The 10220-nt window shown below is 48.5% G+C and overlaps 1 protein-coding gene across 1 annotated transcript; it reads right to left on the bottom strand.

The window, feature by feature from the left end:
- Positions 1-1333: 1333 nt before the first annotated feature.
- Positions 1334-3505, bottom strand: BHLHE23 (basic helix-loop-helix family member e23). The gene has a single exon (XM_069034197.1). The coding sequence runs from the start codon at positions 3503-3505 to the stop codon at positions 2831-2833; it is 675 nt and encodes a 224-aa protein (XP_068890298.1). The 3' UTR covers positions 1334-2830.
- Between the last annotated feature and the right edge of the window lie 6715 nt (positions 3506-10220).

Below are 10220 nucleotides of genomic sequence, written 5' to 3'. Positions count from 1 at the left end.
TAATATTGTTTGTTGCAGGAAAAGTTATGATTCATTTCAATTTTCCTTTTGAATTGAAATTGCTGTACTTTGAGGTTAACTTAAAAAAATTATTTACAACTGCCTTTATTATTAATTCTATAAATTCTGAGCTTGTTTTTAATACCTGGCCTCTTAGCAGCACTTAAATAGTCAAACTTGCTATTTTCTCTATCAATTTTTTTTTAATGCAGGTTTTTTCTTCTGTATTTGAAATTCCATACTTAACCTCCTGAGATAGTTTAATTCCAAGAGGGCTCTTGAAGACCCTTCTGAATATTTCAAGGATTGTCAGAAGGAAGAATTTTAGGATTCTAGGTAGGTATGATAGTAGGAGCAAGTTTTTACTGATGTAAGTGAAAGGAAGAGTTTTAAAACAATCACTGTACTAAAACCCATAATTCTAAAAATAGCTTGTCTCAGACTGTGAAGAGTTGTTAGGCTCTGAAATTAGTGAGACTTTTTTTGAGGGGGGCCATAATTATTTGACAAAGAAGCAATTACAAATTCCATTATTTTTAGTCTTAAGTCTTTAACCAAACCAAACTCAGATGAAATATTCAGCCGTTAAATACTTTATTCTCCAACTATTTTAGTTTTGGAAAAATGAACAGTTAAGCTAATCTCCATTTAAATATTCTCAATCTTCTGTAATTTTAACCAGAAGTAACATACATCTGCTTAAAAATTATGATTCTCTGTTAAACTGGCCTTTATGTTCCATATTATTTCCTAGCAACAACTCAGTCTGCAAAATTTTAAGTGACCTTTGCTGATCTGCAGTTTCCAGTCATTTTTGCTTCACTAGGGATTTTGGTTGGCTTTTGCTTCATCAGATGCTTTTTAGGAGCATTTTCAAAATTTTCTTTTATGGAAAAAGGTACAAGAGAGAAACTGTTCTGTAAAACTACTCTTTTTTTTTTTTCTTTTTTCTTTTTTTAATTACAGGCAAGAAATGAAGATATAAAAATGGAAATGAGCAGGAACCAGTTTTAAACATATGTCTTTATGAATAAGGCTTAATCACACACTTCGTTTTCCAAACACAAAAAGTCTTTTGGAAATGTATTAATTAAAATTAAGTGCCATGGACAAGCACTTCAGAGGGATGGCAGTCCTTTTGAAATTAGCATAACACTAGCGACAGGCATGGAAATTGGTTTAATAACCCTAAATAGTTACACCCCACTCCTAACACAAATGGCCACGGACAGCTCGAGCCCCTGAGGCTGCGACTGTACCAGTTTATGTGGTTGCTCTGACACTGGGTGGGTATTTCCAACCCGAACAGAAAGCACTGAATGCACCTCAATTATTATTATTATTATATAATGACTAGTGAAGCATACAAGGCACCAAAGCGTTGAACAACATAAACCAGAAAACCAAAGTAAACCAACACAAGCGACACCGAAAACTCAGCCAGCCAGAGACACATTTCATAACTTGTACAAACACAGTCAATATTGGCAAGAGATTATTAGTTCAGTCGTTAAGTGGCCCAAACCCCAGGTGCAGATCTAGGGTCAAGCTGTAGGTAGAACAGGAAACCAAGCCAAGGGGATAAGCAGAGCCTTTAAGCGATTTCCTTCCCTGCCTTGTTTTCCATGGGTGCGCTCAGAGCTAAGCTCGCTGCTACAATAACCCCACTCAAACACCACTTTCAGGGCACAGCATTCCCCAGCAAATGTCAGAATACACAACCTAAACCCCTACCTGCTTAACTCAGAGTCAGACATAAGCAACTCTTTTGGTGCGCTCATGATTCAGGAGAAACTGGAGAAAAAAAATGGAAATCCCTGCTGATAAGGAGCTGAATAGCCACAAGATTTTTCCAAGTATTCTGATCATCCCCCTAAGTTCACATAGCTACTCCTGCTGCGTCCATCTCTGCTTTACCTGACTCCAGCAGGGGTTTTGCACGGACTGCCAGCTGGTTTTAGAGACATGTAGGACAGAGAAAGTGGTTATTCATGTCTTTTATTTATTATTAATACAAATAAATATGTTAAGTGACCTTTTGCTTTGTTTATCATGATGAGCAATGACTTTGGAAAATCATCCGGAAAACTTAACCAAGCCGAGAAACAGGCAAACAGCAAGCATTAGCATACAATCACAGGTTCCTCTCAGTCCAAGAACGGGTTAATTTTTTTTAAGAGAGAAAAAAAAAAAGCATCTTACTTTGAAGCATCAATTGTTTTAGCAAGAGCACTTCCCCCCTCCCGTGAGCTCTGACCAAATGATTTCCATTTGGATTTGCGGGTGCAGTCCAACCCCAGCTGGCTACACAGAACCCCCTCCGCCCATGATTCTGACACATTGCATAGTTTGCAGCTGGATTTTGCTTCCCCTCCCTCCTTTTAATCTATTTTTAACATAGGTCGATCATGCCAAAGCAAATTCACTGAGGTTTCCATTTCCAGATCTCTCTCCCTCTCTGTTTTTCTATAGTTCTGTTTCAAAACTGCCCAAAAACTTTGTAGCTCAGAGCAAGCAAAAAGCAACATTACGCTCACAATCCACTGACAGGCTGGGAAGGAAATAACTCTACAGATGAAGTTGCATGTGGGGGTGAACTAAATAAAGTAGAAAGTGGGTGTTTTGGGGGTCCACGTGAACTGCCAAATATTTCCAAATGGGGAGGGGGGTATTTAAGAGAAGAACAAAAAAGAAAACCCAGACTTAACTGATGGAAGGAAGCCAGGGCTGATGGCAGTGGAAAGAAAAGTGCACAGAAAAAAACCCCAACCAACCAACCAACCAAACAAAAAAGAAACAAAAGAAAGGAAAAGCCCGAAGAAGGCAGAAGTCAAGGCTTGTCGTTACAGTGTTTGCAGAGGGCGGAGGCGGCTCCTGTGAAGGCAGTGCATTTCTCGGGGCAGCCGGGCACGGCCGCGCCGCCGAAGGGGTACACGGGCGACTGTCCGAAGGGGTTGAGGGTGGCGGGCAGCGGGGCGCTCAGCGCCTGGCCCTGGTTCAGGTAGGCCACCAGCCGCCGCATCTCCTCCAGGGCCTGCGCCTGCATGAGGATGTAGTTTTTGGCCAGGAGCAGCGTGGCGATTTTGGAGAGTTTCCGCACCGAGGGGCTGTGGGCGTAGGGGATGACGGAGCGCAGCCCGTCCAGCGCGTCGTTCAGGTCGTGCATCCGCCGCCGCTCCCGCGCGTTGATGCTGAGGCGCAGCGAGCGCTGCTCCTTGGGCTTCTTGCCCAGGGCTCCCCCCTTCAGCTTCCCCTCTCGCTCGAAGCCCGCGCCGCCCTTCACGCCCGTCTCGAAGCCGTCCTCCTCGTCGCCGCTCTGCTCGCCGCTGCTCTCCGCCGACTTGCCCAGCGCCCCGGCATGGAAGTCCGCCCCGCCTGCCCCCGCGTAGGCGCCCCGCGGGCCCTCGGCGCTCCCGCGCACGGCCCCGTAGGCGAAAGCCGAGGGCCCGTAGCCCGGAGCCAGCGCCAGGTACGCCTCGCTGCCCAGCGACTTGAGCTCGGCCATCGCCGGGGATCCCGCTCGGCCGCCGCTGCCTGGGCGCTGAGGAGGAGGAGGAGGCGGCCCCGCCGCTCCGCTCCGCTCGGCGCTGCGCCCGGGCTGGGGGCGGGCAGTGAGCGCAGAACGGCCCCGCCGCACTTATATCGCCGACAGGGGCCGCGGGGACACCCGCCGCCAATCGCAGGGCAGCGTGCTTCCCTTCCCTTCCCTTCCCTTCCCTTCCCTTCCCTTCCCTTCCCTTCCCTTCCCTTCCCTTCCCTTCCCTTCCCTTCCCTTCCCTTCCCTTCCCTTCCCTTCCCTTCCCTTCCCTTCCCTTCCCTTCCCTTCCCTTCCCTTCCCTTCCCTTCCCTTCCCTTCCCTTCCCTTCCCTTCCCTTCCCTTCCCTTCCCTTCCCTTCCCTTCCCTTCCCTTCCCTTCCCTTCCCTTCCCTTCCCTTCCCTTCCCTTCCCTTCCCTTCCCTTCCCTTCCCTTTTCCCTTCCCTTCCCTTTTCCCTTCCCTTTTCCCTTCCCATGCACGGTGTTGGCAGCTGTGGGCATGGTTTGAGATCCAGTCATGGTGGTTTAGGTGGGGGTGACAGAGGAGGCGCCTGTTGTGCACGGAGATTTCCAAGGCAAAGGCCCCATCTATTCTCGCTTTGTTCAGAGGCTCACAGTGCCAGGAAAAGTTTCCCTTCCATGTGCCAGGAAAAGGTTAGATCCCTGATGACCCAACCCTTCTCTGAAGGGACTCTGCATCCTCCCCAGCGGTGGGTACCAGTAATGAAGTGTGAGACTGGGACAGGAAACAAACTACACCGTGGCCTGCAGGGTGGGAGGAATCATCACTGTGACTGGTGGTGTCTGGTCCATGGAGGAACCTCACGAGGAATCCAAGGCAAAGGTGGGGCTGCATGGAGAAGGACAATCAGGATGCTTAGCCCCATATTCCCACATCGAGATGACAACATGGACCTAATCTTTAATTGCAACAGAAAGAGGTCCCATTTTTTTACTTTGCTAGACTTCAGAGACTGCTTCACATTACTGAGGTTTGTTTTACAGACAGTGTAAGGGCATTCCAGGCTTTCTCCACGCATGATATGTGCCTCGTCCAGGCCCCTCTAAAGTCTGCTTAGAAAGGGTGGGATGAATCCTGAATCCTGTGCAAGGACACATAGATTCAAGCAGGTAGATATTGCATGCAGGCAGATGCAACTAGTTGCTGCAGATGCACCTGGTAGGTTATCTGCTGTAGTAAATAGCCTGGGTGTTACAGTGACAGGAGGCTTTTTCCACAGTGTGGTTTGTTTTTCTCAGGCCCTCTCCAAAGCGTAGTTGGCTTGTCCTCTTCCCATCACCTCCCTGTGTGCCGTGCGCTAACGTGAAATGACGAGCTTGTCTCTCTTCCTTCTCCACATCAGAGCCAAGAGAGCCGAGATGTGCAGTGACACATTCACCCTCAGCTGAGCTTGCAGAGCTGCTGCCTGAATGAGGCTGTTCCCCTGCTCTGTGAGTGCACATCTGGGAGGTTGTGTTTCTGCTTTTTGGAGGAGTGGAGCACATAAAACTGGTTCTGTCCAAGCCTGGCATCAGAGTGTGCAGCAGGTTTGTCCATCATAGTTTGCACTGATCTTCCCTTACCTCACCTCCAGTGTTTGAGTGTTACAATATGGTCACATCTCTCTTTTGCTCCCCTTATCGGGCTTATCCAACCATGAAGACCAATTACTGGTTTTAGTAAGTTAATTGTTTTATGAGAATTGAACCACTTAGTTACTCCTGGGACAGATCACTCTATATATTCATGGTGACACTCTATATATTCACTGTGACTTTCAAATGCAAGTGAGCATAGCGTGACTTCTGCTCATCTCCGGAGCCAGTCCCACACTCCAAGTGATAACAGACAAATGGAAGGAGGTACCAGAATATCATCACTGGCATAAATAATTTCCATTAGAAAGATGTAGAGAAAATGTTAAAAGCTTTGTCCCCTGCTAGAAGTGAATTATTTTTTTTTGTAATGTGTTAAGATCTTGCAATGAGAAGGACCAGCGGTGTTATAAACTTTCAGGAATTCTGGTAGTAAAGACATGCTGCAAGTATTGCCACCTTTCTAGGAATGTCATGTGCATCTAAGTGGGCCGAAAATTAGAAGCAAACACTTCTCACACAGGCTCTCCCAGGGTTTATTAAACAGATTAGTTCTTCAAGGGTTATTTCAACACTGAAGGGTAGCTTGGGAGGTGCATTAGCTACACGAGAACAGAGCAGGGATTTGATGCTTTATATGTAATTCCAAAACACACAACGGAGAGAAATCATTTGGAGCCTGCATGAATCTGAAATCCAACCATGTTTAATGTGCTAGCAAAAAATGCACATGGAAGAATTTGCTTTGGACTTCTCCCTCGAATTGCAGCTGTGAATGAGCATCTTTGAAAATACTCAACCTGGTTTTCCACTAAAAACTGAGAAACAAGAATTTGGATTTTGATGTGTTAGCCTAGAACAAAAAGAAAAGGAAGACAAAAAATAGCAGAAAAGGGTGATTCATGTGGAAGACCAGGGCAGAAAATAAAATCTCTTCCAAGTGCTTTGGGGAAAAATGGACATATGCAGCAGGAAATAAATTTCTCACATGTTGTTGAGTATTTGCCAGCTTTAAAGTGGGATTTATTTTTTCCAGTGTTTTACATATGCAAAACTTGTTGTCAATATTTAATAATTAATAGCAGATTATCATTGCTGTGATTATAACAGGTATTCTAAGCTCCTCAGGGCAGGACCCACACCTTTAGTAAGACTCTTTAAAGTCACAAACATTTTATAAATAATAGGCAGCATCAATGGTTTGGTTACTTCATTCCCTACATGTGGTTCCATAAATTCAATTCTGTCAGCTTGACAAGGCAAAACTGCTTCCAAAGGGAAACCCTCCCTGCTGGGCCATGGACAGGGAGCAAAGCGGGAGCAGCACAGCCTGCCAAGGCCACTGCCCATCCTTTGCTGCTGGGGCTACTCCAGGACTACAGATCCCAGCTTCAGCTGCAGCTTGGAGACTGCACTCATCCTTCCAGAGGAAAAAAGTGCATTTGGAGGTTGTAGCACCTGTTACTATATCAAAAGTTTGACTACAATTTATTTCAGTTTTAATGCAAAGAGAGGGAGAAAATAATCAAAAGAATTACAGGGTTTTTTTTTCAATTTCAGCTGTAGTTCTAAAGCCTGAACCAAATTGTGGATCTCCCAATGTCAGTGCCCACTGCCTGGAAGTCCAAAGGGCTGCAATGAGAGGACAAAGGTACAAAGCAAAAACCTACACGTTATCCATCTCAAAATGTATAAGATTGGTTTTAAAGACTGCCACTTTCATTTAAAAACTTGTTTAGCTGGATAACATCATTTTTGACTGAGGGACCAACTCACAGATGGGTTTTTTTCCCATAGGAAAAGTGGAGGGGGCAGTGATGAGAAACACGGCTCCAGCCTTACCAGCCACAATTGGATACCAAAAGCAGAACCAAACAAAATCCCTTGAACAGATCTGAAGGCAGGAGGTTTAAGAGAGACCAACATGCTCTGGTCGCGAGGTTTTTGTTCATTCGGTCCGTGTCCTCTCGGGAGCGGTGCGGGTTTGTCGGGCCGGGCCGGGGACTGTGGCGTCCCCGGGGCCGGGCTGGCGGTCCCGTGCTGACATCTAGCGACCACCGGAGGCGTGCGGGCACCCACCGCCCCCGGCGCCCACCGCCCCCTCCGCCCACCGCCCCCTGCACCCACCGGCCCCGGCACCCACCGCCCCCGGCGCCCACCTCCCCCTGCACCCACCGCCCCCGGCGCCCACCGCCCCCGGCGCCCACCGCCCCCGGCGCCCACCGCCCCCTGCACCCACCGCCCCCTCCACCCACCGCCCCCTGCGCCCACCGCCCCCTGCGCCCACCGGCCCCGGCACCCACCGCCTCCTCCACCCACCGGCCCCGGCACCCACCGCCCCCGGCGCCCACCGCCCCCGGTGCCCACCCGCCTTCCCGGCATCGAGGCAGAGGTGGGCGAAGTGCTACAAATTCCCAAGTGACCCCCAAGGCTGAGCGGCACAATAAGAGCCGTGAGCGCGTTCGGGTCTCAGGTTGCAATCCCACACCTCTGCTATGGATACCGGGAAATACAGCCCTGCTCGCTGCTGCGAGATCCTCAGGGCTTGCATCTTATCTCCAGGCAAACACAAGGAGGGTGGAAGAGGTGTTCGAGCATCAAAATATGTGATTGGGTCATCTTCTGCTGGGTACAAATGGTGGTGGGATGGGCGGAGTTGCTCTACTGGAAGGTCCCTGGAATTGCTGGGGGTGGTGGGTGAACACTCCGTCCCCTGTGTGTAACAGTAGGAAACCAGCAAGAACAACTGTGCAGAAAAAGCACAATCGGTGGCAATGCTGTGCTGGTTGTGGCTGTTTGGAAATGGTTGGTAGGTAGAGAGTAAAGCTCAAGGTGGGTAAGGCAGGCAGAGCTCAGTCTGGCACGTGTGTGCCAAAACCACAGGTCTGGACTAGCCAGAGGGCATGGAAGCGTAACAGGAATGCAAGAAGAACTGGAGCTGCTGAAGTGTTTGTGTTTCTGCTGACTCCTTGTCTGTCACCTGTCTGTCACACAGCTGAGGCTTTCCTCCCAAAAATTCCCGAGGGCTGCAGAAATGTGCCATTTTTATTTAGGGGAAGGAAGATCTTAGCCAAGGCTAAGGCACGGGACTCTGAATTTGAGATTCTGTTCCCAGTCCTGAAGCTCACTCAGGTCCTAACAAGGAGTTTGATTCCGCTTATAAAACCTGCCTGAGAAGTTAGGTGGGTGTGTCGAGCCTGTGCTTATGATCCTCCTGCAGTAATTGCATATTCATGGTAATATAGAAGCCAGTGAACGCTTCCATTAGTGCCTGATCCTGCAAAGACCACCACAATTCCTACAGCTTTTAAGAGCAGCCTGAAGAGTTTCAGTACAACAAAATGGTCATTCTTGGATTGCTCTTCAGACATAAGTGATGACAAAGTAAGGCTTGTCCATTAAGGACCTAGGAGTGCACTTTCTGAAGGAGATTTCCAAAAGGGAGCTCTTCATGCAACTTTGAAGATTGTTTTGAAGCAGTTTATTCAAAGTTAAGAGTTTGTTTAACAAGTACAAGCCTCTGGGATAGGTTTTGCTCTGCTCATGTCACTCAAGTCATACTTTTTCCCCTTCACTAGATGGCAGCAAGAAGATAGCTATAGGGATTTTCAGGATTATTATTATTATTATTATTTTAAAATACAGTAGAGAGTTTTCAATTGTTTTCTTGGTTTTGAATGGATTTCTTTAGCAGTCCCAGTAGAGAGAAAGCCCTCAACAACCAAACCAACCAGCAGAAAGCTGGTCAAGAGCAGTGGCAGAGGTGTCTGAAACATCTCTTTTCCAGGTAGGAGAGGAGACAGCGTAGCTACGGGGCTTGGTGAGTGTTTCAGCAGGGAAGGAGCGATTATCCGGTCTGCACTTCCCTCTGCTGGCAAAGTCTCTTCTTGCATCAGCCGGGCTCGGAGGCAGCGGTGACTCCGGCAGAGCCGCGCTGCCGCAATGGAGGCTTCGGGAGGAGGGACAGGCGCACCCAACCAGCCTCGGATGTGCTGCCGGGGCACAGGGCCACAGGAGACCCTGCCCCTGAAGAGAACAAGGGGACATCATCCTCTCTTTCCCATCTGGCTGCACTTCAAGCTTGCAGATGAGATACAGGATGTTTAAACTGGATGCACAGTTCTTGCTTCTCCCAAGTCCCAGTCTCCTTCTCCTGTTCCTCTTGAGTCTCCTGAGACTACGAGCCCTTTAGCACTAGGATGAAGTTCTTTATGGCAGCTGGAAATGCATGGATGACCCTTAGCTCTGGCTACACCCTCTAAAAACTGCACAGCCCTCATTATTGCTTCTGCTGAGGGAAAGGACCTACAGATAGCGAGCCCTGCACAGAGAGGAGAAAGCAGGTGTTTCCAGGGAGAGCTTGAATTCTCTTATGCAGAACCACCCCAGAACATGCAACTACTGAAGAGAAGGCAGTGACAGGGACCCCAGCTACCCCCTTGGAGTCCAAGCATAGGTGTTGCCTCCCTTCAGTGAAACAAAACCGACAGCCAGAGGGCAAGCACAAGGGGCTGTGTGACACCAGTGGGAAGGTGCTTGGTTTGCCAAGGAGGAAGTGTTGATGGAAGCAGCAGGATGCAGAAGGAACGGGTGGGCTGACTGCTCAGAGCTGAATAACTCTGTATAGTCATGATGTGGTTAGTGGGACATGGATGGTCAGGCTGGCAGTCACGGGTTTGGTGTCTGTGCTCAAGCCCAGGTAACAACCCCATGTTGTCACATCCTTAAACCTCAGAGGCACTAAGGAAGGTGAAGGGGATTCTCCTGCTCACTGACTCTCTGGCTTCTCCCACTGAGTGTGCTTGTTTGGCTCTTACACCTCTGCAGAACTGACCCATGAGAAGAGGAGGTGATGCTTGAGGTGCTTGAGAGAGCTGGATGTGACAGACGGCCCTGAAGAACAACTAAAAGTGAAAGATGTTCCAGTGGGTCAGGGCTGACAGTGGATGCAGGATGTGCCACGATTCACAGAAGTGGGGCAGGCTTTCCATCAGAAGGTTTTTAAAGTAGGGGTTTGGGTACAGGATGATGTCTAGGCTTCTGCCCCAAACATAAATGCTTTGTTCTCTTTCCTGCTTTTCCAGAGGTT

The sequence above is a fragment of the Aphelocoma coerulescens genome, chromosome 20 (assembly GCF_041296385.1).
Source record: "Aphelocoma coerulescens isolate FSJ_1873_10779 chromosome 20, UR_Acoe_1.0, whole genome shotgun sequence".
Classification (NCBI taxonomy): Eukaryota; Metazoa; Chordata; class Aves; order Passeriformes; family Corvidae; genus Aphelocoma; species Aphelocoma coerulescens.
The sequence above is the reverse complement of the archived record's forward strand: the minus strand, read 5'-3'. Positions and strand labels throughout refer to the sequence as shown.